At 51.7% G+C, this 27,598-nt stretch overlaps 12 protein-coding genes across 12 annotated transcripts; 8 read left to right on the forward strand and 4 right to left on the reverse strand.

Annotated features, from left to right (window-relative positions):
- Positions 1-755: 755 nt before the first annotated feature.
- On the reverse strand, positions 756-1,732 carry PtrM4_083740 (TFG3, Transcription initiation factor IIF, auxiliary subunit; the record flags this gene model as incomplete). The annotated part of the gene is made up of 6 exons (XM_001940315.2): positions 756-844; positions 896-1,133; positions 1,192-1,343; positions 1,397-1,545; positions 1,626-1,666; positions 1,724-1,732. The coding sequence occupies 6 exons, from the start codon at positions 1,730-1,732 to the stop codon at positions 756-758; spliced, it is 678 nt and encodes a 225-aa protein (XP_001940350.1).
- Positions 1,733-2,415: 683 nt separating this feature from the next.
- On the reverse strand, positions 2,416-3,325 carry PtrM4_083750 (YRB1, Ran GTPase-activating protein (Ran-binding protein); the record flags this gene model as incomplete). The annotated part of the gene is made up of 4 exons (XM_001940314.2): positions 2,416-2,489; positions 2,545-2,673; positions 2,730-2,994; positions 3,044-3,325. 4 exons carry the CDS (start codon positions 3,323-3,325, stop codon positions 2,416-2,418), a joined length of 750 nt encoding a protein of 249 aa, XP_001940349.1.
- A 555-nt stretch (positions 3,326-3,880) lies between these two features.
- Positions 3,881-6,115, reverse strand: PtrM4_083760 (uncharacterized protein; the record flags this gene model as incomplete). The annotated part of the gene is made up of 1 exon (XM_001940313.2): positions 3,881-6,115. The coding sequence occupies one exon, from the start codon at positions 6,113-6,115 to the stop codon at positions 3,881-3,883; it is 2,235 nt and encodes a 744-aa protein (XP_001940348.2).
- Positions 6,116-6,826: 711 nt separating this feature from the next.
- On the reverse strand, positions 6,827-8,464 carry PtrM4_083770 (KTR1, Mannosyltransferase; the record flags this gene model as incomplete). Its single annotated transcript, XM_001940312.2, has 3 exons — positions 6,827-7,685; positions 7,733-8,131; positions 8,184-8,464. The coding sequence occupies 3 exons, from the start codon at positions 8,462-8,464 to the stop codon at positions 6,827-6,829; spliced, it is 1,539 nt and encodes a 512-aa protein (XP_001940347.1).
- Positions 8,465-9,331: 867 nt separating this feature from the next.
- PtrM4_083780 (RNA-polI-A34 domain containing protein) lies at positions 9,332-9,688 on the forward strand (the record flags this gene model as incomplete). The annotated part of the gene is made up of 1 exon (XM_066106589.1): positions 9,332-9,688. One exon carries the CDS (start codon positions 9,332-9,334, stop codon positions 9,686-9,688), a length of 357 nt encoding a protein of 118 aa, XP_065963527.1.
- A 792-nt stretch (positions 9,689-10,480) lies between these two features.
- On the forward strand, positions 10,481-11,066 carry PtrM4_083790 (uncharacterized protein; the record flags this gene model as incomplete). The annotated part of the gene is made up of 2 exons (XM_001940310.2): positions 10,481-10,531; positions 10,581-11,066. 2 exons carry the CDS (start codon positions 10,481-10,483, stop codon positions 11,064-11,066), a joined length of 537 nt encoding a protein of 178 aa, XP_001940345.2.
- Positions 11,067-11,435: 369 nt separating this feature from the next.
- On the forward strand, positions 11,436-11,984 carry PtrM4_083800 (uncharacterized protein; the record flags this gene model as incomplete). The annotated part of the gene is made up of 1 exon (XM_001940309.2): positions 11,436-11,984. One exon carries the CDS (start codon positions 11,436-11,438, stop codon positions 11,982-11,984), a length of 549 nt encoding a protein of 182 aa, XP_001940344.1.
- A 698-nt stretch (positions 11,985-12,682) lies between these two features.
- Positions 12,683-15,340, forward strand: PtrM4_083810 (uncharacterized protein; the record flags this gene model as incomplete). Its single annotated transcript, XM_066106590.1, has 2 exons — positions 12,683-13,732; positions 14,699-15,340. The coding sequence occupies 2 exons, from the start codon at positions 12,683-12,685 to the stop codon at positions 15,338-15,340; spliced, it is 1,692 nt and encodes a 563-aa protein (XP_065963528.1).
- A 914-nt stretch (positions 15,341-16,254) lies between these two features.
- Positions 16,255-18,192, forward strand: PtrM4_083820 (DUF3824 multi-domain protein; the record flags this gene model as incomplete). The annotated part of the gene is made up of 4 exons (XM_001940306.2): positions 16,255-16,436; positions 16,496-17,057; positions 17,108-17,384; positions 17,561-18,192. The coding sequence occupies 4 exons, from the start codon at positions 16,255-16,257 to the stop codon at positions 18,190-18,192; spliced, it is 1,653 nt and encodes a 550-aa protein (XP_001940341.2).
- Positions 18,193-19,012: 820 nt separating this feature from the next.
- On the forward strand, positions 19,013-19,572 carry PtrM4_083830 (PDZ domain containing protein; the record flags this gene model as incomplete). Its single annotated transcript, XM_066106591.1, has 2 exons — positions 19,013-19,455; positions 19,515-19,572. The coding sequence occupies 2 exons, from the start codon at positions 19,013-19,015 to the stop codon at positions 19,570-19,572; spliced, it is 501 nt and encodes a 166-aa protein (XP_065963529.1).
- A 42-nt stretch (positions 19,573-19,614) lies between these two features.
- Positions 19,615-21,729, forward strand: PtrM4_083840 (Superfamily I DNA and RNA helicase and helicase subunit; the record flags this gene model as incomplete). The annotated part of the gene is made up of 4 exons (XM_001940305.2): positions 19,615-20,922; positions 21,013-21,175; positions 21,268-21,328; positions 21,627-21,729. The coding sequence occupies 4 exons, from the start codon at positions 19,615-19,617 to the stop codon at positions 21,727-21,729; spliced, it is 1,635 nt and encodes a 544-aa protein (XP_001940340.2).
- A 1,922-nt stretch (positions 21,730-23,651) lies between these two features.
- Positions 23,652-25,912, forward strand: PtrM4_083850 (uncharacterized protein; the record flags this gene model as incomplete). Its single annotated transcript, XM_066106592.1, has 2 exons — positions 23,652-24,257; positions 24,308-25,912. 2 exons carry the CDS (start codon positions 23,652-23,654, stop codon positions 25,910-25,912), a joined length of 2,211 nt encoding a protein of 736 aa, XP_065963530.1.
- Between the last annotated feature and the right edge of the window lie 1,686 nt (positions 25,913-27,598).

Below are 27,598 nucleotides of genomic sequence, written 5' to 3' on the forward strand. Positions count from 1 at the left end.
CAAAAATACAAAAATATAACGGAAAAAAGAACTATGGGAAGGTCTGTTCTGCGGCGGTGGTTTTGTTTTCGGTGCCATCTAAAACTCGTGTGCAATGCAGTGATGTCTTTTCCTCTCTCTTCCTTTCTTTCAGAAATTAAGATATTAGAAGATGACCACATGTCTCCGCACAGACCTACCCACCTTGATTCCACATCAAAGTAAAACACGCATACTTCCATGCTGGACTTGAAATCTCACAATCATCACAAAACACGTGACTTGAAACTAAGATTCAATTATATTTGTGATGCTCCCCATCCCTTCCAGAGATTCCCATGCATACATCCAAAAAAGCTCCCCTTTAGTCATCCCCTCCTTGAAAGAACCCAGCGCCGACCAAAAAAATCTTCAAACTTTGCCTTGACTAGCTGTTTGAAATGCATACAGCAAGCCAGCCCAGCCACACCGCACCACCACAGTCCCAGCTTTTGCTTGCCCTTGTGTGGCGAAGGCTTCTGGGCGAATGGACATATGAAAACAGGAAGAAGAGGGGAGAACAGAGAATTTGAGATATAACCATGTTCAGATGAAGAAGGGGATCCGACGTATGCGCATGGGGGAGGTTATGGGTTACAGCGTGTCGCGGTGGTGGTAAGCTGCTGGACCTGGGTTGCAGTTTTGCTGGTCGGATGGTATCGAGTGTATGGGTATCGAGCTGGTCGAGTCGCGACGACGGAAGATGATGCTACGCAGACGTTGCTTTCGCGCACCATCTATAAGTCGGTCTTTGAGGCGGTAAAGTCCCAGAGCATCTTGACAAGCGAGTCAGGCAGGGTGTACAAGTCGACGTGAAATTCGCCATCTGGCACTATGTCAGTATATTCTCATGATGTGATAGCGGCAGGCGACTGACTCTCAACGTCGTTCTTAGTGTACGTCTCGCTGGTCTTGTTATCGTGAACCATGGTAACCACATGCAGAAGGTCGTCCTCGCTGAGTTTCTGCAGACCGTCGGCCAACTTTTCCATGTCGACGTTCTTGTCCCTTCGGCTCTTCTTCTTGGCCGCGTCCTTGTTGCGCATGCCGTTTGCCTCGGCGGCGCCGGACTCTGCGAGGAGAGTGAGGAGCTCTGGTTTGGGGTTCCGGAAGGTCTGCGGTAGTTGGGTCAGTCATGTTCAAGGTAGCAATCGCCTCATGTGTGTCACTCACCACCTGATGCTTGGCCTCATAGCGCTCAGACTGGAAGTTGAGATCGTGCTCGAGCGTGTGGTCGCCGCCCTTGCCGACGGCAGTCAGGACAATAGTCATGTCGAACTCGCCCCAACCCTTCTCGTCGATGCGGAACGGTGGCTTCTTGATAACTGTTTCTATATCAGCCCGTTTGCCCGGATGCAACGCGTCTCCTGGCACTCACCATGCTTGTTCTTCTCGAATGACGGATGTAGGTTGTAGACGGCCTTTTCGAACACGTTTGGCATGACCTCATTGCCCTGGTCATCCAGTAGCCAGACCTCGATGCTCCATGCTCGCATAGGGAAACCCTCAACGGGCGAAGGCTCTGCGCTGCTGCTGTATTAGCGACTGGTCGAATGTAGACGCGTAACCGGGACAAGCGCATGCGATTGCGCGCGACTAGAACGTACATGGGCTTCTGGTGGGTGATGAGCTTGACCCATCTCTTAACCTGGGCAAATGTTAGCCTTGCTGCAATGTTCGGGACGTAGAAATGGGCGCAACTTACGTCGGGCATGTTGTCGGATTTGCGCCGCGAGGATTCGCTGGGTAAGCTTAGACGGGCGGAAGCAAAGATGGTAGAAGTAATCTAATGTCGGTGAAATATGCGCGACCGTGGATATGGACTTCTACTTCTGACAAGCAAGTCTGGGCGTGATGGGTAATGGGTAGAGTGCAGAGTGCAGGCGCGCGCGGTGGCTGGTCTCGTCGCGCGGGCTGTGATTTGGCGCAGGTCGCAGGATAGAGATGCGCGCACGTCGCGGGGCGGTAGATCAATTATTTACCGGACCTTGGCCTTGGCACAAACGAACAAGCTGGGACATGGAACATGGGACATGGCACGGGTGGATGCCTGCCGAACAAGGGACTAGTCCTGCCTTGGTGCCTGGGTAGTGAGAGTGAGAGCATCATGACGCCAGTATAACGGTTTGCGAGTGAGAGAGCTCCAAGCTTGCAATTGCTATTAGGACAAACAATCCACCTCACTATACACGCCAATGGTTGGAAACGCGACTTTGGGGACAGCCGTTGACTACAATAGCCAGGCTTTTCAAATACTATCTAGTTATGTGCAGTTGTGGGAAATGTCTTCTACCGCCGTGAATGATACCATTCCAATTCCTCATCGCTGTTCGCGTAATGCTTCCTCATTTTCCTGATCCGTGCTATCGGCCAGCCCTTCGCTTTTGCAACCCCCTCCTACTCTGACTTGCCAAAGAGCGCCTCGTTCTCTTGTTGGGCCTTGATGAATGCTTCCTTGAACTGGTTGGCGTCTGATGGCGACAATTAGTCTCTGGACCACAAGTACGAAATCATACAATAACTCACTCTCGCTGTTGGCGAACCGGATAGCAAGCGTCTGAGCCTCTGGCTCGCCCTCGCTGACGTCGGCTGCGGCGTTCCAGACCCAACTGCGGTCACTGCCTACGTTGGGCGACAGCTTCATGTCGGGGACAACTAGCATGTGTCAGTCAATCTTGTCCGCTTCTGTATCCATGTACCATCAATCATACCGTAGTGGTTAGCGCAAACCTTGAGTGTCTTGTCTCGTCGCATCACCAGGCGGGTCTTGCCGTTCTCCTTGTGCTTCAATAACCGGACATCGCCAGTGCCACGCTCTTTCCATTCCCGCGATTCACGGTCAAACTTGAACAACTTGGCGCGCATCTTGAACACTTGCTCCTCGAGTTCTTCGTTGGTCTTGGTGTCGACCTTCTCCGTGAGGTGAACAACGGGCTGGAACTCGACGTCGGGCTCTTCGTTCTCGGGGTCCTCCTCCTGCCAACATGTCAGTCGTGCTTCCTAGAGTCTCGATAAGGCCATGTACCTCGCCCTTGGGCTTGGAGGCGCCTGATGGCTCGTCAACATCATCAACTTCCTCCTTCTTGACCTTTGCGGGGCCACCACCAAACATGGAAAAGACGTTGTCCTTCACTGCGGCTGCAGCCTCTGTCGCTTTCTCCGTGATAGGCTTGTCATCTTTGCTTTCCGTTGCGGCCTTGTCTGAGGCCTTGTCTGTCGTCACCTTTGCGGTCTCGTCTTTCACCAAAGTCGCTCCAGGGTTAGCCACCTGGTCAGCGGCGGGGTCTGGTTTGGCTGCTTCAGACATGTTGTTGTTGTATCGATGAGTAAGATGTGCGTGTGGGGTAATAAAAAGGCTGATTTCGCAGTTGGATGTGTATGCAAGTTTGTTCCGTGTCAACAGCCCGTAAATTGAGGAAGTGGGATGCCCCTCCAGCACTACGCACGGGCTCCACTGCGCTATCCCTCTTTGGTTTCAGGAACCTGCGTGACACCATGACGCATAACAACATGTCCTTGCACCTAACACAGCTCTCTCAGTACATCTGACTTTCACTTGTTTTCTTCTAGTACAGTCCAGTCACTACTATAGTGGAGAATAGCATTGCTGCGGGATACACACTGCGACTGCAGGCCCATCTTAATATACCGAGAATCTGACAATCCTGAGGAACTCCATATCCCAACCTACCTCAGGCATTCCAATGTGCCCAACGGGTATCATGAGTAAACTCCGCACCCTGATGCCCGTTCATAAACCTGCCCTGACAGTCGCGTACGCCGCCCATGAAAAAAATAAACAGAAAGTGACATCAAGCCCTTCACAGTCGTCCTCCCATGTGATAGACTTGATACCCCGCTCTTATACTTCCTCTTGCACCTTCGAACAAGCCCAACTCTGCTTCCCTTCGCCATCCTTGGCAGATAGTCCGGCAGCCATCTCTATCTTGCACCTGACCCGAAGCGCATTCATCCTGGCCCTCTTCATCGCCGATGACGTTCGTACCGGTGCTGTTACCTCTCTCAAGCCCACCCATGCTGCTTTGGGCACCTTCTTCGCCAAATGAGCATCCAGTTCCAGACGGCGCTGGATAGTTTGCTGCATGTTACGGAGCTGCTCTGAAGCGGCCATGACATTGGCATCCATGTATGCCCGCATATGATGTGCTGTACTGCCTGAAACGTCCCACAGGGTGTGTTGGGTGTTGGATATACCAGATTTGACAGTGACGAGAAATTGCTCTAGTGTCGACATGTTGTATCCCAACATGACCTCGAATGACTGTCGGAGGAGTGGCTTCGAGTGAGTTGCAATACTGACATTGAACGTGTCGAATGCATACTGTTGTTCGAGATCGACGATATATTCGCCACTGATGGTCCGATTGTAACGAACTGGGACCACCTGGGATTGACGCGAAACTTGAATCTGAAGTTGCGGCCTCTTACGGCTCGATGTGAAAGCCTTTGAGGGACGCAGTACGAACTGATGCTCCGCAGTAGTCTCAATCTCAAAACCTGCAACGTTCTTGTCCTTGGATTTCAGAATTCGCTTGGGCTGCTTGGGTACCACCAAAAGTGCCGCTGGGACGGAAGAAGTGATACGTGGAGGTACCGCAACAGAAGGTGTTGCTGCTACCGGGGCGCTGGTGGATGCGTTGCTCACAACTTCGGGCAGGACCGATACTGTCGATATGCTCTGAAGACCCTTTTGGAAAAGCACGGGAGCAAATACTGCGCCGTGAAAAAGAGCGGGCACCAAGACACAAAGAACCAATGCAGATACTAGCGTCCTCATCATGTAACCCTGTGGGGTGACCTTCTTCTTCAACGTCTTGACCTTTCCACCCATCCACGATGTTCTTGATTTCTTATCATCTTCTGCATCTTGTGCTTTCATAAGGTGAGGACTGATGAGTGCAAGATGGCGGTTCAGTTGATATGGATCAAGTCGACTGAAGCTGCGATGGTCAAGAGGCAGTACTGCTTTCAGCTCGTAGTCAGCGTCAGGGTCGTCTCGCCCTTCTACGCGCACTCGCAACGCCGTTGAATCGTCTGGGCGAGAGGCGGTGCCATGAGGGATGACTTGGGCGAGATCGATGCATGGAATGTTGGCAGCTTCAAACACTTTTCTAGCAGATGCGATATCTTGTCCGTCAGTAGCGGGGTCAGGAAACGACCGATAGCACACAACGACCAGATCAGGTCGATTCAGGGAGTGGGTGACATCAGACCCGAACTTAACTTTCTGACCGTCTTCTAAAGTAACGAGAACATGTGTCGGCTTCTCCGGCGGTCCAGCGATGTCAATTTTGACACCGTGGTCAACCTGCGGGACAGGGGCGTACGGCTCGATCTGGCCGCGTACCATGACCGACTTGGAGACGCTTGGGCATGCCCCGAGTGCAGTGCCAATCTGGACAGTAGTGATGTCTTCTGCCCATTTTTCAGGCATGCCGATATACATGATGCGGTACGAGTCTGGAGTGGGGAGGGGGCGGTGCGACAAGGCAGCCTTGACTGATAGCCTGACCTCTCCGCAGCCATAGCGGCTGAAGACCTGTGGAAGTTCATCTGTGTAATCCGCCGAGCTCTTGATGATCTTGCATCCTTCAATTGCATCAGTCTTATCTGTGGCCTGCTCCTCCAATGTGATCTGCCATGAACTCTCACTTGCAGTGAGGTATGGTGGTACCTCCGTCAGCGTGGAGTCCTCCCAGGCCGTGACCGGACGTGGGTTGACTGGTTCGTCTGGTCGATCGGCGTGCGAAGAATAAACGCTATCTTGTAGTTCTCTCTCGTCGGCATCGTACTCGACGTCATCATCACTGAAGTCGTCGGACGACTCATCGGGCGTGGGGCCGTCGGTGGAAGCAATCGACGCTGTATGTGCCTCGTCGTCCGACATATCCATTACACTGTCGCTGAGTAGATCATAACCGCTTTCTTCAAGGGAGTTGGCTGCCTCCTCAGGCGCCCGGCGCTGGGTTGATCTCTTCATGAGCGTTTCAAGGTCGACCACGTTAGTGAGTGAGTGATTCACCTGCACCGGTGGGAATTTGAGATCTTGTGGCGAACTGGGTTCGCTGGAAGACATGTCAGCTAGAGTTCATCCAAGTAGCAAAGTACGCGAGGTTTGTAGAGAGCGGTGGGAGAAGAGAGACAAAGCGGCAAGGGGGAGGAAGTAGTCGGAGCCAGGTGGGCGCTGCCTAACTAGGTGCGGGCGAGGCGCGTTTGAAGCGCGGGGGGGCGAGCATCATGTGGAGCAAATGAGAGCACATACCAGATGAGTCACAGTATAGAGATGGAGAACTGCCGTGATTCTATCAGTAAAGCCGGGAAATTCGAACAATTGCGAGGTATGATTATGACAAGGCGCTGATGAGGTAGAGCTCAGGTGGGATGCCAGCGCGGGTGCCCCGCATACTTACATAGTACAGTAAGCGATAAGATACCATACATGGTTCACATGTCCGATTGCGGATGATCACCAACACTGTATTGGAAACATAAATCACAAAACAGCCCTCACTTGACTTAAGGTGATTGTACAGTCTATGACGCTTGGAAATTGTGCATTCGTATTCGTAGATGTATGAGGTATCCCCCAAGATGCAGTAGGTGAGATGCATCCCCAACGCCCTGGTGCCCCTCGTGATCCTATCCTCCCGAGATCTACTAGAAAACGACCCAACTCACATGCAATGCCAACACCTGACGCCTTACTGGAAACAGGATTAAATGCTATGCTCCGACAGAATGCTAGCCCGAAGCTGGTAGGGAACCGTGCAAGACGAAGTGATCGTAATCATTGTGGGCCGGGAGATGCCCAGCCACCAGCAACCTCCACCCACTCTGTTAGGCAGGATCCTTCCTTGCCTTCTACATCGACAATATCGGTATCGCATTTGCATCGGCATCCGACACCATTCTCCTTGACCGGGTCCGGCGTAGCCCAGTACTTGGCCTCTTCCGCTCGTTCTTTCTCATCTGTTGTCATCTTGTCAAAGTATGGCTCTCTGACGAGCTGCCTCGCGGGGGCATTGGCGGGACAATGCTGAATTGTAGTGTGTCGGTAACCGAAATCGCGGAAGTAGTGAATGTCTTCAGGACCCAGTAGTGCTCCAGCAGCTAGCGAGTGAATGGGCGCGTCTCCCCATCTCTCCATCCAGAAGCCACCACTGCGATCCATCATTTCAAAGAAGTCGTTGTACTCCTTGCTCCGGAACCAGTTGAGGTTGGCGATTTCGAAATTGCTCCAGAAATGGCACATGTTGTACGATTCGCCTTCCATGTTCTCAGGGTGGATCTCGGGAAGAGCCTCTGAGCCGAATTCCGCATCCATGATATCCTGTGGAAAGAATGGCTTTTTCGACTTTGCGTCTTTGTTCTTATCTTTCTCTTCCTCCTCTTTTGGCTTCTCTACAAACATCTCCCACATACCCTTCGATGTCAAGTTGTTGTTTCGCTTATACGCAGATGCATATCGCCAGATGTTGGGGACCGTTTCCCTTAGTTCCTTGACGGCAATGGTGAAGCCATACGTCTTCTTGTTCCGTATCATGTGAATAAAAGGGTCGTACGTAATGTCGCAGAAGTACTTGATCTCCGGCTCCAGGCGCCAGTACCACTCGTACTTGGCCAGTAGCTCGTGTTGATAGAATTTGCTGCCGAAAGTTAGCACAAGTTAGAAAAGTCAGGGTTGCAAACCTACCCCGAGTAGAAGCGGCACATGTGATGGTAGCTCTCCATGCCGCCGTACATGATGGCGCGATCGCCCTGTTTTGCGATTCCCTCCTTTGCAACCGCGGGATCGACCCAGTCCGGAAACCCCCAGTGCTCGGGTGGTATCTTGCCCCATTCGACCGGAGCGCTGACATGCTTCAAAACTGTTTCCCTGAACGTCTCGTTGAAGTCTCCGTCGTTGAGAAAGACGTAGGGATAGTGGAACCAGTGGTTGAAATGCCTCTCAATTGACTTAATCGACTGTATGACGCCCTCTAGCTCCTTATTTCTCGCCAGCACAACGAATGCGGCGTTCGCTCGGGGTCCGTTGACCTGTGGCTCGAGACAGCCTACTGCGAATGGCTTATCGTACTTTTCGCTAATCTTTCTGCGTATAGTTAGCCATCCACTGCGCACTGCCAAGACAAGCCTTGTCGCACCTTATCGACGGAGGAGTGCCCGCAGGCATATTCATGATGCCCTGTGAGTCTGGCGACCTCACGAAGAGAATTATGATTATGATTATAACAAGACATGGGAACAGAAGCACCAGGCCTAGGGGTATCGACACAGAAGAGCTCCCCTTCAGTCGTATCCGGCGGCGGAAGAAGGATAACCGCGGCGATGTTTTGTCGGTGCGATGTGATAGATCGTCGTCAAACTTGTCCAAATTCGCTTTCGAGGTTGGCAGCCTCCGTGAGATATCTTGTAGAAAGCCCATGGTTGTGCTCTAATGGGGGGCGTGTATCGCGCAAAGTCTCGTCCAACAGCAGCTCTTCACTCGTAGTGTCAACCGCAGACCGTGTGCAGGGAAATTGGGTATCCAGGGTCTGAAAGGGCGATAGATAAGAGTGGCGGTTCTGAGGTTGGCCAATGCGACGTGTTCAACACGTAGGACGTGGGTTGGGCGAGGAACGAACGTATGAACGGTAACGCGGATGGGCGTACGGCAATTGAGACCGTATGAAGCTGTGCAACGCAGGTTGTATGTAGGTCAAAATTTGAAGACGAGTGAAAGGAGAGGCCGGGGTTGGATGAATGGTAAATTATTAGCGGCCGCCGATTGCGTATGCGTTTCGAGATGTGCTAGCCGGCAGGGTTGCATGCTGGCGGAAACGCGCCAAGCAACCTAAGTTAGAACGGACGTTGGTAGCAGGCGCATCCAACCAAGGCACTTTGCGCCTGTGCCACTGGGTTCTACAAAAGCCAAACCACAGACGAAAACACAAAGTAGAGGGTTGAAGAAGTTCACGGCCAAGCCACCAAGCCCGTAAGGACCGTACTGGTACGAAGGAGCCGCACGGGAGTCTGCCGCTAACTAAGCGATCGACACGTCCATCGAGCGACTAATCTACATCTCCGCATATATCCCCGTCTCGCTCATCCCGTCCCACTCATCCATGCACCGAAATTCACTATGAGCTTCAAGGCAAAAGACCTCCACTTCGGTACGTAGTTTGAGATAGTTTCAAGAATTTAGCTGACATGCACAGATAGCTCGCAGCCAGCGTTCTTGCAGCGGCTGCGTGGGCAACTGACGACTGGGGACACGGCCCGTCATGAACAACCCATTGCCAGAAATAAGCGGATGAAGAAAGATGACGATGAGGACGACGCACCGGCATATGTCATGGAAGAGACGAACCAATCACTGACCAAGGAGGAGTATGAGGCCTTTGTGTCAGGCAAGGACAGTGAAGATGGCGCCGGTACACAACTGGACAAGGAGTCGCAAGCAACTGCGACGAAACCAAAGGAAAAGATAGCTGAAGTGGGCGGTAACATCAAAAAGCGCAAAGCTGCAAAGATCATTAGTGACGACCAAGACGGGAGCAAAGAAGGAGAAAAGAAGAACAGTGACAAGTCAAACACAAAAGCTGTCAAGAAACCGAAAAAGAAAGCTAAAGCTGTCAAACTCACTTTTGGCGATGAAGATGAGGGCTGAAGACTCTGGTCTGTTACACAACCACTACTTGACCTAAGGCGATGCAAGGATACACGAAACCATGGTTGCTCTGCTCGGCCGATATGCAAGCTTGCTCAATATGGCAAGGATGTTGATATTGCATAGGTACCGGTATACGGATGCTTCATACAGCAAGATCCGGCACGGGATCACCGGATGCTACAGCCTGATGCCCGGGGAAGAACGCCAGAGGGGCAAATGGTATCATAGTGGGCGGATAGGCCAATGTCTGCGTTTGTCAACAACCACGGCCTCACATTGCAGACCGCTGTTGATTGTTTGTTAGTGCCATGGAAGTCATAGTCGCGAATTGGTCCCATGTGAGACCCCAAACTTGACAAATTTAATTCCCCCAAAAATAAAAACCCATGCATCGCCGAACAGTCGTATGGATACATTTTGCTTAGGACTATGCACTTCTTCTTGCGGCCAAGGGCTCGACGCTAGTATGCACGTCAGAGCAGGGATGTGCTTTCCGCGGTCGCGCTCGGGAGTCCGCAACCAAGACTTGAGCCTCCTGCATGGCTTTGTCTTCAACACCAGCTTCACCTTACAACATGGCAAAGCTATCGCTCGAGGTAATTAACACAGTTACCCTGTCCACCACATATCTCATTCTCTTCTCAGGACTTTGATAAACACATCGAGAATCTGCGCGCGCAATTGTCGTTTCTCAATGAAACTCTTGATGGGACCGACCACAATGCACCCGACTGGCTCGCCACCGACCTCATATCGCTACGCAACAAGTCTGGCCGATTGCACGACGACATGAAGAGATTCAGGGATCAGCTTGAGAGCGAGGGTCTGGCGGAGAAGAAGGTACGCGCACGTCATCTGCGCACGCAATACCAGGATTAACAAGTAACAGACCAAGACGTCGCATAAACGACTCAGTATCGAGGGCGCAAAAGCTACTGCGCCGACACCGAAAGCACAGAATCCAACACCCAACCTACAAGCCATATCACCTGCCGTAGACCAGTCGCCTGCACCACGCGCAAAGGGGGCACCCGAAAACGCATACGTGGTTCCACACGTCGACGTCACAGAGGAAGTGAACAGACGGTTACAGATGAGCCGCCTAAGGCGCTTGATGGAGACTCCTAGTACTGCCCAGAAGCGAAAGTTCGATACGTATGAAGAGGAGCCAAGATCAGAGGGAGCCGCGGGAGCAGACGAAGGCTTGGGAGGTGCGCATAGCGGTAGTGAGCGCGACAGGACACCTACCAAACGTCTGAAAAGTAGTGGAACATTCGAACATGCGGGAAAGAGGAAGGAGAGTAGCGAAGTCAGACGGCACAGTGATCGATTTGAAGACAGGACAGATGTGAAAAGACGAAGGTTTCAACGATGATGAACGGTCAGTATATGCAATGTACTATATGGGGCCAGTCTGGCTTTAAGGACCATTGTCGAGCAGAAATGCTTCTACAATGTACATTTTCGCGGCTTCAGTTCATAGCTATAACGCAACGTTACAACATGTGTGCAACGTGAGGAAATGGTTCACGTGCGCTCGTCAGCTTCTCCGCAGCACTTCCGCTCCGCAGTCGAAGGTGCAGCCGAGCGGAAGCTAGCCGCCATCTTTGCATCATCGAACTTTTTGACCTCGCAACCAATTCAGCCCACAACTACAACAACCTGACTGCAGTTGTATCCTCGCTTCCAATTTGCGCCAACACTAGTTGTACTCAAAACCCACGCGCATGCGCATACTTGAAGTATGGCGACGCCGAACCCCATACAAAACGCTCCCATGCCACCAGAACAACGCTTAGCCCTCGAACAACAAGAGCGCTACCAACGTATAACACGCAACTTAGCTATCAGTGGTCTGGTTGTATGTCCCATCATCGCGCTCCTTCCTCCTCGAAAACTGGACATGTACACTTTCTCCCTGGGAGTGGCCTTCTACTTATCCGCCGACCACCTCACTGCCCTTCGTACAGGCCGCGGTCTCGTCCAAAACATGTCCCCCTGGGGAGCAGTAGATTTGCCTACCGAGCGTGCCAAGGAAGTTCAAAGAATACTACGAGAAGAGCGCGAGAAGAGCCGGAAGATGTTTGAAAGGAACGAGGGGCAGGAGAAGGGTATACTGAGTAAACTCTGGATGGGAGACGAGGAAGAGGGTTGGAAGGAGAAGCGACTGGAAGAGGAGAGGAAGGCACTGGAGGAAGGTAAGGGCTACGGGGAGCTGATAATTGAACAAATTTGGGATGTGTGGAATTGGAATAAGAAGAAGGGAAAAGAGGACGACGGGAAAAAGGAGTAAATGTCACTCCGATCCATAATAGTCTGTCTTTTCTGTATACTACAGCATGTACATTATGATCTTGGGAGTTGGCTGCTCCAAGAGCAGGGTGTTCGGGGATGGTTTTCTCTACGAAGCGATGAGCCATCTACGTGCACGATTTCCAAAAGTTGAATCTGACGGGAATCAGATTGATCCACATCGAGCAATGTTCTAATTCTTTGTCTTCCAGAATACTTACCAACGCCCTTATAGCAAACTCATGTTCTAGAGTAGTGTGCTCACGTTTCAACTCATCACAAAGCACTGTTCAAATTACCCAATGTCTCTCACTAGACACAGTTGACGTAAATATCATAAACAGTAAGTGGTTTACCTCTTACCAGTTACCAATAGATGTTTTGATGGCTCACTTTGGCACTGACCGACATGCAGAGAAACAATGTTTGCAATGGCCACATCACAAACGCAGGTACCCGTTCATTTGTCAACTTCAGCGCCACCGCCTACGCTCACCAAACTGTCTGCGTCCATGTGTCTCAGCCCAGACCAACAGAAAAAGCAAGTAGCGACTATATCTGGATACTGATCACACACATTCGTCTCCTATGTAACATCCTTCCCGTAGAACAGGGCTCCAAGTCACACTCCGGTCACATCGATCACGCGATTTACTATTATCATTGAAAACCTACTGGGATTATTCGCGGCACAGCAACATGTCTCAGCCAAGCACGCCATTCAGCGGTGCCTCTGCGGGCCCTTTTCTTGTGTCGGCCGACCATGAGCAGCAGCTCGCTCAGGCTGACTTTGGAGAATTGTTTGGTTCAGGTACTTCAAACCAGCCGAGCTTCTCACTGAACAACAGCGAAGCTCTTGATGAGTTTGACTTGAACAGCTATCATCTCTCTATCATCCCAGTCGATTCAGCGAACTCATCCACAGTATCGACCCCAAATTTCTCAAACTATAGTTTCGGCCAGCAATCTCCGGAATATGCGACGCCCGATAGCTACACACCCCACGCGTACCCAATCGAGCTCCAGCGAGCATATCAAGCAGGTGCCTACCAACAAGCCTCCACATCACGACCCCTACCTTTCAGGCCACATACCAACGATGTCTATCATCATCCTGCGCATCTACCACAAGGCTACGGTCGTCGGAGATCGCTGAGTCACGGTGAAGCAGACCGTATCGTTGCAGCGAACAGCGTTGCCAATCCGACTTTCGTCCGCCTCTCAGCGCCGCGTGCGACGTCGACCGTACCAGAAGAAAACAGGAGGAGTGGACGCTACTCTCAGCATGGAAGGAGTACAAGTCAAAGCCCTGCTCCACGAGGTAGGCCCTGGAAGCCAACGAGTGTGCCATACCAAATCACCCCTCTTGTTGATGGTATGCTGTCTATGCCCCTGGGCACGCCAATAAACGAGGTCGAATATCAGATCCGCTCACCTGTTCACAACTACCGCACTCAGGACATGAGCGGTCCTGGTCATGCGGTGTATCCAGGAGGACCAACCTATCGTCAAATGACACGCCCAGAAGAACTCGCACGAAGTCGTCAGATCATCGAAATCGGTGCTATGGTCGTCACCAACCCTTCCAAGCTTGACCCGAGACTTGAGACGCAACCATCCCGCACAAAGATACTCAAGAGTCTGGACGACATCGAAGAGCATTTGAAGGAGATAACAGATGAGGAGGCACTTCGTAGCTGCAGGCTTATCCGTCAGGCATTGGCGAAAACTGTGGTGCAGGAGGATATGGTGAATATGGAGGAAGAAACGTTGGACGATGATATGGGGGCGCCTAGCAGGGTTCTCGAGGAGAGTGGCTATGATGTTTACAGTGGGCTCGATGATAACGACATCATGACAATGCTGATGAATCATAATGGTGTTGATGAGGAGAGCATCGAGGACATTGGGGATGAGAAATGAGCGGTAAAAAAAAACTTGTTTTCATGAGTACATAGACGGAAGCATTGCCTTGGAGTTTTCGATTTGAGTTTACATGGGTATAGGTGAGATGGCTAAAAGTAGGAAAACAAAGGATGGGTATGCAATGGCAAGAGTCAGGACACTCGGTCGCTGTTGGAACATGTCCACAACATGCCTCAATAGCTCCTAGCCCAGCAAAATAAAACATAATAAAAAAACGTCGCTTACGACCAAATCATGCAAAATCCAGCCTAAGACTGACTGCTCGTTCCTCAAACACGCTAACTCGCGACTTCACATGACGCGGGTATTCCGCCCCACCGTCTCAGCTGATGCTGAACCACAGAATCAACGTGTCCAGAAACTCCAAATCCCACACATCCAACCCACCCATAAAACTCTCTTCCCCAAAAAACTATGATTCTACGAATAGCGCTCCTAGCTTCAGTGCTAGCATTCTTCCAAACCCCAGTCGTCGCAGAAGTAGCACCGGAAATCACAACAGTGGCTGAAGGCTACAACATCATCGCCAAGCTGCCATGCATCGGGTGCCCGTATCTATACCACGACACATCGCTAGGCCGCGACGTGGGGTGGTCGCAGCGGAAAGATGATAACGCTTTGGTAAAAACTCCCACTACCCTCCTGTCCTCAGTTTATCAAGACCATCAGTTTTAGGTGATATCAGTCTCACGTGAGCTAACCACCCACCCATAGCTGCTCAACCTATCCCTCCCCTTCGATTCCACGCACCTCAGTATAAACACGGCCCCGCTACTAACCCCTTCCAAGATCCTACCCCGCATCTACGTCAACCAAGTCCTACAAGACGTGTCCAAAGACGATATCAACAAAATCATCGTTTCGAATCAACTTGATGAGCTGGGTGGGGCGTACTTTGGCGCTTCGTACCAGTACTCGTTGCACCGGGTGAAGGATTCTCAAGCGCGCGTTTTTCAGTTTAATGTCATGCAACTGTGGACGGATTTGACTACTCCGCCGCTGACTGTGGTGTTGGATCAGCCCGGCCAGAAGATGCTGGAAGTGGTGCTGTTACCGCGTCCGTTACTATCTTCTGGGGATCCGGCGAATAGCTACGAAATTGTTCGCGCGGGGTTAGTCCCGCGGTCTCCAGAGTCCGGAGCGAAAACGTCAAAGGGTTCAGGCAAAGTTTCGATGTGGTTTCTTGATTGGGATGACAATGGCAAAAAGGGTACAGCCACACATACTGTCAACTCCGCCTCCTCGTATTTTGTGCAGTTTCTGTCGTCGGGTATGTGGGCACTGTTTATCTTCGTTGTCGCAGTTATTGCACTGTTTGTGGTGGTGTGTTTGTTTTGTATCTTTGCGTGTGGGTGGCATGATGACGATTACGAGAAGGCGCAGTATAGGAAGAGGAAGACGGGTGGGGGGGAAAGGGGCATGGGCGGGTAGGGATGTGGAGACTGCGAGGAGGTTTATGAGTCCGGAGGAGTTGGGGTTGAGGGGGAGTGGGAAGGTGGTGGGGGTTGGGAAGAGTGATTGAGTTGGTGGAACCTTGGTGGCATGGGTTTTTCGGTCGTCTCTTTTATTAAAATCTCATCTTCATTCTTATCACTATCGTCTAAAGGCCAATATCTACTCCACTACTATTCATCTAGACCATACCATCCGCACAAAACACCTCTACCTCGGTATCGCGAAATACCACCCGTTCAGTCCCTGCGCACCAACATATCTAGCGCAGCCACCATCACCCTGTCGCCGATCACGATCACGACCACCACTCCCCCTTCCACCATCCCATCCCCTCACCAAGGAAAGAAAAAAAAATTCCCCCAAGCCGATCCTCCCCCTCCAGACCACAACCCACCATCGCCCATCTCAAAAGAAACCAACTTTAAGCAATTAGGAACACTCCATCACGCTAACCAACCCACGATGATGCTATAACCGCCCAAGACGTCATCCCGTCACCCTTCCCGCAAAACTAAACGTCATGCAATCCCATTAGCTTCTGCGCAACGCGCGACGGTGGCAGCGCCGGTGTGGTTTTTTGTTGTTTTCGATGCTTGGAGGGGGGGTCAGTGGGTTGGGAGGATGACATGCGCAGAGCTTGGAACGGCGGAGATAGAGTTTGGCAGGTGGAGATGTCTAGCGTCATGGCTTGTGGTGGTGATGGCATGCGTGTGGTGTGGTCAGGTTTGGTGGTGGTATGACGGTATTGATTTGAAGGGTTGATAAAAGAGATGGTGGGAGGGAATAGTCTCATCTATCTGTTTAAATCTATTTCTTAGGATATTATTGTTAATTTAAACATACCAGCTTGAGGCAGTTTGGGTCTAACACCCCTTCCCCATCCATCCAAAATGGCAATCACAAACACCACCAGCACCGTCCAAGCCATCTTCTCCCTGCACGTCGTGACAGCCAGTAGCGCCCTCCTGCTGCTGCTCGCCGCAATCTTCGTGCTCTTGCGTCAACTTTCCGGCAGACCTGGTCAGCCGCGTACATTCCGGAAATTCACACGGTCCACGGATATTAAACACAGGTACACCTAATCCATCCTCTTCGCCTACCCTTCCCAGCACCAAGCTAACTCCCGTCGAGCTCCCTAGCAACGCACCTCTTCCTCCTACTCGGCCTCTCCACCCTCTTCCTCGCCTACGCCACACAATCCAGCATCGTCGCCCTACAATCCCGCCTTTCCTCCCCCTTCACCATCACTTCCGCTTACGCCTACCCACAATACACCGCACCCTACGGCTTCAACCCGTCGATACATTACGCCAAGATTCTTTCCATCCTCTCCTTCACCTACCAATGCGCTACCATACTCTTAAACACCGCTATCGTAGGCGCGATATGGATTACTGCCAATTACCTGCAGAACAATGGAACGGGTATCAAGGAGCCAGGCAAGGTTAGCTGGATGCTGAATGGCGGGTGGATGGCTGCTATTCTCGGACTGGGATTTGCGAGTTGGGGACTTGGGTTGGTTAAGAGGGGCAGTGGCGGTGCGGCGGTAGTGTACGGAACGTTGGTCCAGGGGGACTATATGGTGCGGACGTTGTATGTGGTTTATATGTCTGTGGTCATTGCGGCATCGACCAGTGTGACCATCGAAGCGGTATTGTGCTGGATTGGAGTTAAGAAGAACGGGTTCGCTGGTGTAAGTCTCCCGTCTCTTTGTCCTACCTTACTTGACTGACATACTTCTAGACTCGCTTCAAGTCTGCCTTGACCCGCTTCGTCATGCTTGTTACACCGCTTGTTTGGGTCCGCAACGGGTTCTCCATTGCGCAGCTCATCATCGTCTACCGTGATGTAAACGCTTGGTCGCGCACTACCAACCAAGCCCTCGCGTTCTTGTTCATCATCTTCGGTGAACTGTGCGACCTGGGCATCCTCGCCTTGGTACTTCTCGGTGCCTGGAGCTTCGGACGCAAAGAAGAGCAGGTACCGGTGCCTGCGAAGGAGGAGAGGTATAGCGAGAGCAGTATGGGAGAAGGCTACAGAGGCAGGGCGAGCACTAATCCCCTGGTCCGTTGATGAAATCCTTGCGACCAGTGTAGGAATATGTGTGAGATATCTGGAATTTTCCTTGGCCTAGTTTGGACTTGTAATGCGTACTTAGTAGCTACATAACGTAACATAATCTCCGATGTCTAAAAGCGGCAAATACGATCCGACGAAAACAAGCAAACATCCACCTACTCTGGGCACCTGGACACACAGATATAGTTGGAAACGAAAGAGCAGACTACCTAGCAAAAGAAGCAACCAAAGAGGACCCCAGATCAACAACAAAGAGCATTGCCTACCTAGGCACGACAATCAAAAGGATACAACAAACGGAACAACGCCAAGAGTATGAGAAATACAAAGCAAGAGCAACCGCTCTAAACAAAGCTACCTACTCAGCCAAATACCCTCTTAAAATCAGCAAAACCATCCAAATGCCACAGAACACGAAAAGAGTAACCTCTAGCGCCTTCTACTCTCTTAAGCTAGGACACGGATACTTCAACTCCTACCTAAAGAGATTTAAGAAACGAGACTCTAATCGCTGCACCTGCCAAAACATCCAAACGCCAGAACACCTACTACTGTACTGCCATCTATACAAAGACCATCGAAAAACGCTCCTACAAACAATCAAACATCGCCCAGTCACACTACCACTACTACTCCACACTATTATAGGTATAGAAGCAACCCTAGCTTTTATCACTAGCACCAGAATAGGAACAAGAAAATGGTACCTAGGACAGCCACCAGAAGACCTACAGAGAGACACTGTATAAAACTAAAACCACAACCCTCTCCTTTGCCACAAGAGCCCGCTGCTACATCTCTTTCTACTTATCAAACTGCTCTTTAGCACCTGGCAACAAACAGATACAAGCTATCTTTTGTAGAAAAGCCAAAAACCATATTAGCGAACCATACCAGAAAACCATGTAAATTAGAAAAACCAAGATAGAACGGCCTTCGGCCAAAGTCCTACATAGTCTCTGACTGAAAAAGGACTCTAATGGAATAATAATAATAATAATAATAATAATAACGTAACATAATCTGTAATGATGTAGTCGCTGATTAGTGAATTGTCTTCAATATCTCTACCTAGTCTTGTAACATGTGATTAGCAGATCTACTTGGATATTACTACCTCCTCATAATGCGCGTATCATATGATCAGTAGTTTTTGTGTAAGAGCTAGATTTCACATAGTTGAAGTATAGACGGGGGTGAAGATGCATAAGGTGATGTGCGGGCGTACGGTGGAAACCTTGAGCCAGGAGACTCACAGACTAGACCCAAATTGGACTAGCCCCCGACGTACATCTGCAGGAGCGATGACGATGACGCGATTGAGCTGCGGCTTTCCCGTATGCAGAGTCGTTTGCAGGTACATAAGCAAACAATTACACGCCCTATAAACGACACACAACTCATGTGCCCGAGAAGAGGCGTGCATCAGAATTCGTTAGCAAAAACATTAGTGTTTGAGCGAGCAACCCCGCCATCCCACCAAAAGCCTCAACCGACCGACTGATCAGGCCAATTCCACGCCAGTGACTTGCAAAGCTGAGACGAGCTGCATGCATAAGCGGCACAAGTATGCCTAAATTCACGGATATCCCATCGTTCGCTGCATCGCAGCTCACGCTACTCGACGCCGAACTTCAAGCCGAACTGTCAGAGACCAATGTGCTCCTCTCCTCACACACCCCTACTTCCCTTGCGCGTGCCGGTCTCGCGATCCTGAACCTTAATGTCTCCTCTATACGCACGGGGCTCGGGGGTAAGACCGTGGTCGAGCTGGGATTAGACTCGGCAGTCGTGGCTAAAGGCGAGAAACCGGATATACCTGAACACGGGATCCGCGTGGGCGATATAGTAGCGGTACAAGATCAGCCTAGCGGAAGCGCAAAGAAGACGGAGAAGAAAGAATTGGAAAAGAAGGGCGCTTCGGGTGTGGTCTTGAAGGTGCGCCGGGAAAATGTGGAGATTGTACTTGACAAGGAAGATGCGGATGTGCCGACGGGCGGCAAGTTGTGGATGTGAGTAATCATACCATGTGAGCTGGTCATCGATATCAGAAGACTGATATCGGCACTAGAGTCAAACTGGCCAACGATGTCACTTACAAAAGGTATTTCTTCTCTATTTCGATCTAGCCAGGCATGTCAGTGCTCATTTGTGATAGGATGAACCAGACGATGAGCAGACTTCAGAAGCTCGGAGATCAGGATTACACTCCCTTTATGCGCGTGCTTTTCGGACAAACATCGCCAACGCCTCTGCCATTAGATCTCAATGATCCCTCTAACCCTCTACATAATCTTGAATGGAACGATCCATCACTCAATGACAGCCAGCAAGAAGCTATCAGGTTTGCACTAGCTTCGAGGGAAGTCGCTTTGATTCATGGCCCGCCAGGCACAGGCAAGACACACACTCTCATAGAGCTCATCTTGCAGCTGCTGAAGCAAAAGCTTCGTCTGCTAGTATGTGGCCCATCAAACATATCAGTTGATAACATCGTCGAGCGGCTGGCCTCGCACAAGGTCCCTATGGTTCGCTTAGGGCACCCTGCAAGGCTGCTACCGTCAGTGCTGAACCACTCCCTTGACGTACTGACGCGAACGTCAGAGGCCGCTGCATTAGTTCAAGATGTTCGCAAAGAGATGGATGATAAACAGTCTTCCATTCGCAAGACTCGCAATGCAAAGGAGCGACGTCAGATCTATACCGAGCTAAAAGAGCTGAGGCAAGAGTTCAGAGAGCGAGAAAAGGGATGCGTGAACAACCTGGTCAGTGGGAGCAAGGTTGTCCTTGCTACTTTGCACGGTGCGGGAGGCTTCCATCTCAAAGGGCAGGAGTTCGACGTCGTCATCATAGACGAGGCCAGTCAAGCCCTAGAAGCGCAGTGCTGGGTACCCTTGCTGTGGGTCAAAGCGAGCAAACTGGTTCTGGCTGGAGATCACCTTCAGCTCCCGCCGACGATCAAGTCTTTGAACTCGAAGGAATCGAAAGCGGCAAAGAAAGATGCAAAGAAGAGCACGGACAAGACAGGCGATGCAGAGAAGCCTGCTATTAATACGACACTAGAAACTACACTCTTCGACAGACTACTGGCCTTGCACGGTCCGTCGATCAAACGCATGCTAACTACGCAATACCGGATGCACGAGAAAATCATGCGGTTCCCATCTGATGAATTGTACGATTCGAAACTGATTGCAGCCGAATTCGTCAAGGAGCGGCTACTGAAGGACCTACCATACGAAGTTGAGGATACAGAAGATACCCGAGAGCCGCTAGTCTTCTGGGACACACAGGGAGGTGACTTTCCCGAAAAGATTGAGGATGAAGGCGTGATTGGTAAGGGTGGCAAAGGCATGAATCTCGGTGACAGCAAGTCGAACGAGGCGGAGGCGGCCTTGGTGAAGATGCATGTGAGTAATTTGATCAGTGCTGGGGTGAAGGCGGAGGACATTGCGGTTGTTACGCCATACAATGCACAGGTACGTATTCTAATCCCGCTGCCCGAATTAGAAACACATGGCGCAACGAAGCAGCATGTGTACTGTGGGGTTGGTTGTTGACGTGATTAGCTCGCATTGCTTGGTGGCATGCTGAAAGAAGCATACCCTGGAATTGAACTGGGGTCCGTCGATGGATTCCAGGGGCGAGAGAAGGAGGCAGTGATTGTCAGCACAGTACGAAGCAATTCGGAGCATGAGGTTGGGTTCTTGGGCGAGAAGAGACGCCTCAATGGTACGTCACGGTCTACTCTACTCACAACCTAGCAATCTCTTCGCATGATATCGGTTGCAAGTGTGCGCAGATGTGCTGACAGCGGGATGCAGTGGCGATGACACGCCCAAAGCGACATCTCTGTGTGATCGGAGACTCGGATACCATCAGCAAGTACGTACATAGCCTTCCTAATCGATACCCCCTACAATCCTTTTGTTCCTTGTCTGTCGCAGAACTGGATGCCCTTGCTTATCTCGGTAATACCCGAGAACGTGGGTGGAGGGTCTCTGGTGCGAACAAGCAAAGAAGTCGCGTATCACGAAACTGCCGTGACACGCTCCCCTGTCCGTCACCAGAGCTCCTTCCCCGTCGTTCACCGGACTCTCGGGATTGTGGAAGCTACAAAGTCCGATGGTGACACAAAGACAACAAAGCGATGACCAGTGTGCTGACGGCCATGTGTGTACAGGGGGACCAAGTTTCTGAAAGATTGGATGCAGCACCTCGAAGACGATGCGGATCTGAGGTACCCCAATCTGGCAGACGTGTACGTGGACCAAGAAAAGAGCTGAATCCAAGTATGAGCAAGCGAGGCTGTAACAAAAGCATGCAATGTGGCTGTAGCGGGCTCCCAAACAAACGCTGTCGGAGTGACGATTCGCTGCATGTCGAATTGGAGTATTGTGGGGAGCGAGTGTCAGCGCCATGGTCTCAGCGCGACTCGCTATGGTTTGGTTCGCGCGATGCTGCAGCATGTGCGGCGTGACATTAGCTGCAGTAGTCCCGCGTCCAAGCGCCAGTCGAGACGTGTGGCCGCGCCGCCAAAACACCAAAGTCCAATATGGCAGACGCAGAAGCGCGCATAAGGCGAAGTCCTACTGCGTATACGGGTATAGCAGCAATGTCAGCAAGTCCATGCGCAGAAGCAAAGAGAGGAGACTGACGTGAGCGAGTAATGGCCGGATGAGGTGATGGCGTCGTACTGAGTATGAGATATAGTAAGGGAAGGGAGTGACATGTTGGCGAGTCGTGCGTGCGCCAGAAACCAATAACTGTCATCATCATCATCAAGGACAGTCCAGACATGCAGAAAACGGGCGCGCCTATTGCTTCGCTACGCAGCGTCTCCTAACGGCCTCCAACCAGGCCAGCGGGGTTTTCAAGTCGGGGCATGACCATTATGGTGTGTTTATTGCGTCGAAGCTATACGCCCACAAGCAGCTGGTACAGTAGAGTACCAAACATGCACGATAGACGGTGTGTAGTGTGGGTCGGGGCTTCCCCCCCCCAATCAGCCGGCCTTTTGGGTTAGTAGGCCTGGCGTCTCAAACACGTTAATGCATGCTGGGGCCGGGTTGGCAACTAGTCGACCGAGAGGGTCCATGTCTTGCGTTTAGGCTTGGGCCAAGTTGCTCAAGCTCGAGGCTCGCTGCTGCTGCTGCTCGTCTTTCTGGCGACGCGCTGCCGTCGTCCATCGGCATCTAGCGTTATTACTTGGCCCATCCTGGCACCCTGACACCCTCGCTCTCGTCTCGTCTCGCCTCGCGGCATAGCGGGCTGAGTGGCCTGGCTGGCCTAGCTGGCCTGACGCCGACGGTAGGTTTGAGGGCAATAGTTGTAATCATGGAATTGAGGTCGAATAAGTCTAAGCGCGACGTTTCAGACGCACTGAACAAGACGGCAGCCGAGAGCGCGTGCATGCACGGGATATCGATTGCTGTACCGCTTTCGCAAACGCGTGCAGCAGCGACGCAGTCCTAAACCCACGGCCCCATTACCAACAACATGCACTCTGAATGGCGCCCCAGGCCCATTTGTTGGCTTCTGCAACGCTTGTGCACCACCCATCAGACCTTGAGTAGTCTTGCTTACAGTACAGCCTACTTGGTTCGGCCATACCCACCCCCCGCTGCCATGCGTGCATACCGGGAGTACTGCTTGATTCGCAAATGCACCATTCTAATAATCGCCTCCAACTTCCCGCCGTGCCCCCCTCCCCCCCCCATCTCGGGCAGACCCTCCCACTTTAAACCCTTGTCCACTGGTACATGACACTGCACCTCCGTGCGATACATAGAGCCTTGACGCGCCCGCTCGTTCCCCTACCTGCTCCTCACCTCCCGTCGCGCCGTCTGCGCTACGTGTTTGCTGTTTAACAAAGTCGCTCCTTCTCTGCTCGAGTCCGCTTCACTTCTTGTTGCTTTATTGTTGTTGTTAATCCGCGAAGCCATTGCCTTTTCTTCTTCTCTCCCTCCCCTTCCGGCATCTATTTTTGGAAAAAAGCCTTCTGGCGCGCTTGTCGCTTTGCTTCTTGAATGAACCGACCATCGCACAGGTGGTCATGGTAGTGGATTGCCTCCACACTACTGGGACATCCCTGTAAGAGCCGCATGAACGCAATCTCCAGAAATCGCCCGCACAACGAACTCTCTCTGCCGACACACCTCAAGTACGCATCCACATGCTCCAGCAAGAAGGATTTGTCGTCGCCAGTATGAGTGCGCCGACTGCTTCGCCCACTCCCTTGCAGCGGTCTAGCTGGAAGGCCGAGGCGATTAGAAGAGGGAATCTGAAGATTAGCGGCCCAATTCCAATTACGGAAGATATGCCACTGAACGAGGAAGAAGAGAAGGAGTTTGCAGAAAATGGTGCGCTGGACCGGTCATTGCAGCCGCAGGACGCATCCCAGGAAGAGCAGCATCCGCCGCAGGAAACTCCATCACGACCAGTTCAATCCCCGCCGACCATTCCTGAGCATGCTGAGCATCCCACGGCACTGGGGTCAAACCCGGTTGTAGAGCAGCCACAGCAAGAGACGGAGACGCATGAGCGCCCTGTTTCAAGGTCGCCGCCAAAGGTGCGGCAATTGAATCAAGTCCAGCGCGGAAGCGTCATCACTTCAAGCCCACTTGCATCCCCGACGCCTTTTCGGTCAACGCCAGAAAGCGCTGCCATGGCTGCCCAGAAGAAAAAACGCAAGAGTGGACTCCGGAACGTTTTCCGGAAAATGTTTGGCAGAAAGACCCCCGAGAAGGCTGAGGATCATACCGAACATCGTCCCGAAGATACGATGACACGCGGTCACAGTTATCATCGCAGTGTAAGCTTATTCAGACTTGTGAGGCGAATATCAATACTAACTTGAGGCAGGAACCTGAGTTGCGCCGAGCTTCGCCGCCAAGAGAACCACCGAGGACCCCCACTGGACCTCGGATATCAGATCTGCCAGTCAAGGAGCTGGAACCGCTTCACCCATTGGGCCAGCATCTTCCGTATCCTATGAATGTGAATGCGCCTCCAGCAAGTCCACCCAAGGAGTACCTTGTTCTTGACACGTCAAGACCGGATTTTGGCCGCCGAAGAGCAACACTCGCTACTTTACCCAGTGCTGCCACTCAGCGTCACAGTTTGGATGAGCCACGAATCAAGATGGCAACTTGGGAGGAGGGACATGAGGAAGATGCCGTTTCATCGTCAGGTATCGGTATTGCACTATCCAGCCCAACCCAGCCAACTCCCAAACACGACAAACGTAGATCAAGAAGTGCAGACGCTCTGCATAACCTTTTCAAGGAGCGTGCTTCAAGCGATAGGGGCAGAAGTGCAGAGATCAAGTACTGGAGGGAAAGTTACATGTCAGGTAGCATCTACAGCAGACCGGACACGGCCAGAACAGTAGACAGCACTCCGGAGACAGCAAAGACGATGGAGACCATTCGCAGCGTACAGATGAATGAGCCTACCATTCAGGAGCCAGACACGGAATCTTTCAACGAGATGAGTGCTACGCTGGTACAAGCAGATGATCCTCAGACGCCAACACCTGTGGCAGAAGAGCGGGCACATGATGAGCATGATGATGGCCTCCCCACAGTCATAGCTTTCAACTTTGGAAATCTCAAAGCTGCGGTACTCGATGCACCAGCAGAGTCCACTGTAGAGCATCGCCAATCGACGGAGATTTCAGCACCACCCGCCCCACCAGTTCGAAGCCAGAACCGCATCTCACTGGAGGATCGCGTTAACCACCTGGAATCCAGGTACTCCAACCTCGAATCCATGACACGGCGTGTCTCTTCGCGCAACAATCGGGAAACCATCATTCTAGAGAATGCACCCAGGAACCTGCGATCTCGAAACAGGAGCGTATCTGCATCTGCCACTGGATCACGGTCTCATTCCCGATCCGCGCCCAGCATTCATCAAGAGCCCATGCGGCACAGCGTCGAGACAGTAGATACGGACTATGCCCCTGGCTCACCAACGCACGTTTCAATGCCAATTACCGTTGGCGAGGACAGCGCAAAGACCCTCCGCTACGTATGCGAAGCGCTCAAACACGAGCGTAGTGCGCGTAAAGCTCTCGAAACCCAAGTCCGAACACTCCAACACGATGTTTCCGACTTACACGCGCTCGTAAACAAGCTCATTGTTAGTGCAACTGCTACTTCACCTTCGTACCCGACGCCTTCACCAGACACCTTGGTCAACTCGAGCGAGGTCGACCACCATCACATGAGCTGTTCTACGCCCCGTGCGCCAACCCATTACGACAGAGGTGATGATGCCAAGCATTGGAGCCAGCACCGTGATAGCGGCAGTCTGTACGATGGAGAGTCTGACAGCCAGCGACAACAAGCCTTTGACGATGCAGCCACACCTGATGTATGGGCCACGCCGAAAGAAGAGGGTTTCGCTAATCATGGTGATTTCTTCAGCGGTAGTGAGCATGAGAGGACAAGGAGCTTCATTTGAGCTTCCCAACCTTCGGCTGTCTGTCTGTCTGGTTCGAAGTTTGATGTCCTCGACGTGTTCTATTATTATTATCGCATAAAAGAAAAGAAGGCGTAAAGTACGCTTCTCTCTTCCTCGATATACTTTTCTTTGCTTCTTTTCGAATGCGCGCTATGAAGGGGATTAGGCATGGCGAGGAATGGATTGTAAGATAAGATACCCAGCGCTGGCGTTTTTTACGGCGTTTTCTCTTTGGTTTGGTCTGGTTGGTTTCGATTACGCTTGCGCTGCATAAGCGAAAATCCCTTTTGTTGTTGTTCTTTGAGCGAGCGAGCTTGTCGTTAACTTTTTCGGTGTATTGCACACCGGGTTCCTTTGCGTGGTGATGGTAGTTGAATATGTGGGTTGTGAGCGGCAGAGTCAGGCACAGGACGATGCGAGTCTTGGTAATGACATGTTTAATGGTATTCGAGCTTTATTGTGTCTTTGGTCTTTTGATTGTGGGAATGCTGGGCATGTTTGCCGTGTGAGGTGAGGTGAGATGAGATGAGATGAAGTGGTAATGCCGCATAACGGCTGGATGTGCAGTAAAGAGATGGGGGAAGAACAATGACGGCCCACCGTCTCTGTGTTTCCGTCTTTATACACCAGACCCCCACGCCGAGATGCCAATTCGATTCCGACACTCTTAGCCGCACCACCCAAACTTTTCAAATCAACAGACCTGCTTTCTGCCTCGTCGCTGCCATGAGGTATACATGCAATGTGCCAACGTCATGGCGACATGGCAACAACGTAACCCAAGAATCAGGGTCCTCGACATCGCATACAATCTTCCGTCTTCTCGCAAACAGGAAAACGAGGCTGCCACGCCTACACCCAACTTCTCCGCCTTCTCCGCCAACCTTCTCCACATCCACCATGATGCTCGCATGAGGCATTTATCACCTTTGGTACCTTTCCCACATCCCCAGTCTCACCCACTATTCCACGTTGCCCCCATTCCACACAACGGCATCTTCCGTCCCTCACACGGGAATAAACTTTGCAGCACCCGCTACACGACATTTCCGGCCCAAGTCGGTGAATATAATTCCAAAAATGGAGCGGCAGTGCGGAAACAAGCTTTAGTTGCGGCTGTGCTTGTGGTTCCGGTTCCTGACTAGGTTACATTGGGATGGGACAAGACTACACACTAGTCAAATGGTAATGGAAGAGTGCATGGTGAAACACGTGATCGGCGTGCGAAAGGGAAGCAGGAAGATACGTTCCGTGAGGCTGAACCCTGTGATGAAATTCCTTTTTCCGCGGAGCTAGAGCGTGCTAGAGCGCGCTAGAGAGGGTGCTGGAACCGCGCTGGGGGACCGGCCGCTGGGGTTTTTGGTTGCCGCTTGGTGTGGTGAAGCTGCTGGTGTCAGGGTCTGAGGGGCGTGGTCGTGGGTACATGCTTGGAGGTTTGGTGTATGGAACATTCGGGAGTGCTTAGTGGCGTCGTGGGCAAGATGGATATTTGGATTTGGGCGTGCTGGTGGCGGTCATGGGATTTGCGATGGGGGCTTGGCGAGAGTGGTGGTTAGTGGAGGCTTGTTCTGTGTAAGATGGGCATTGGGAGAGGGTTCTTGGCGGTCGGCTGGGTGCGTAAGGTTGGTAAGTCAGTGGTTAGTGGTTGGCAAGGTAGCATGCTAAGGTTGTACTCGGATTGTATGG

Source organism: Pyrenophora tritici-repentis, chromosome 3 (genome assembly GCF_003171515.1).
Source record: "Pyrenophora tritici-repentis strain M4 chromosome 3, whole genome shotgun sequence".
Lineage (NCBI taxonomy): Eukaryota > Fungi > Ascomycota > Dothideomycetes > Pleosporales > Pleosporaceae > Pyrenophora > Pyrenophora tritici-repentis.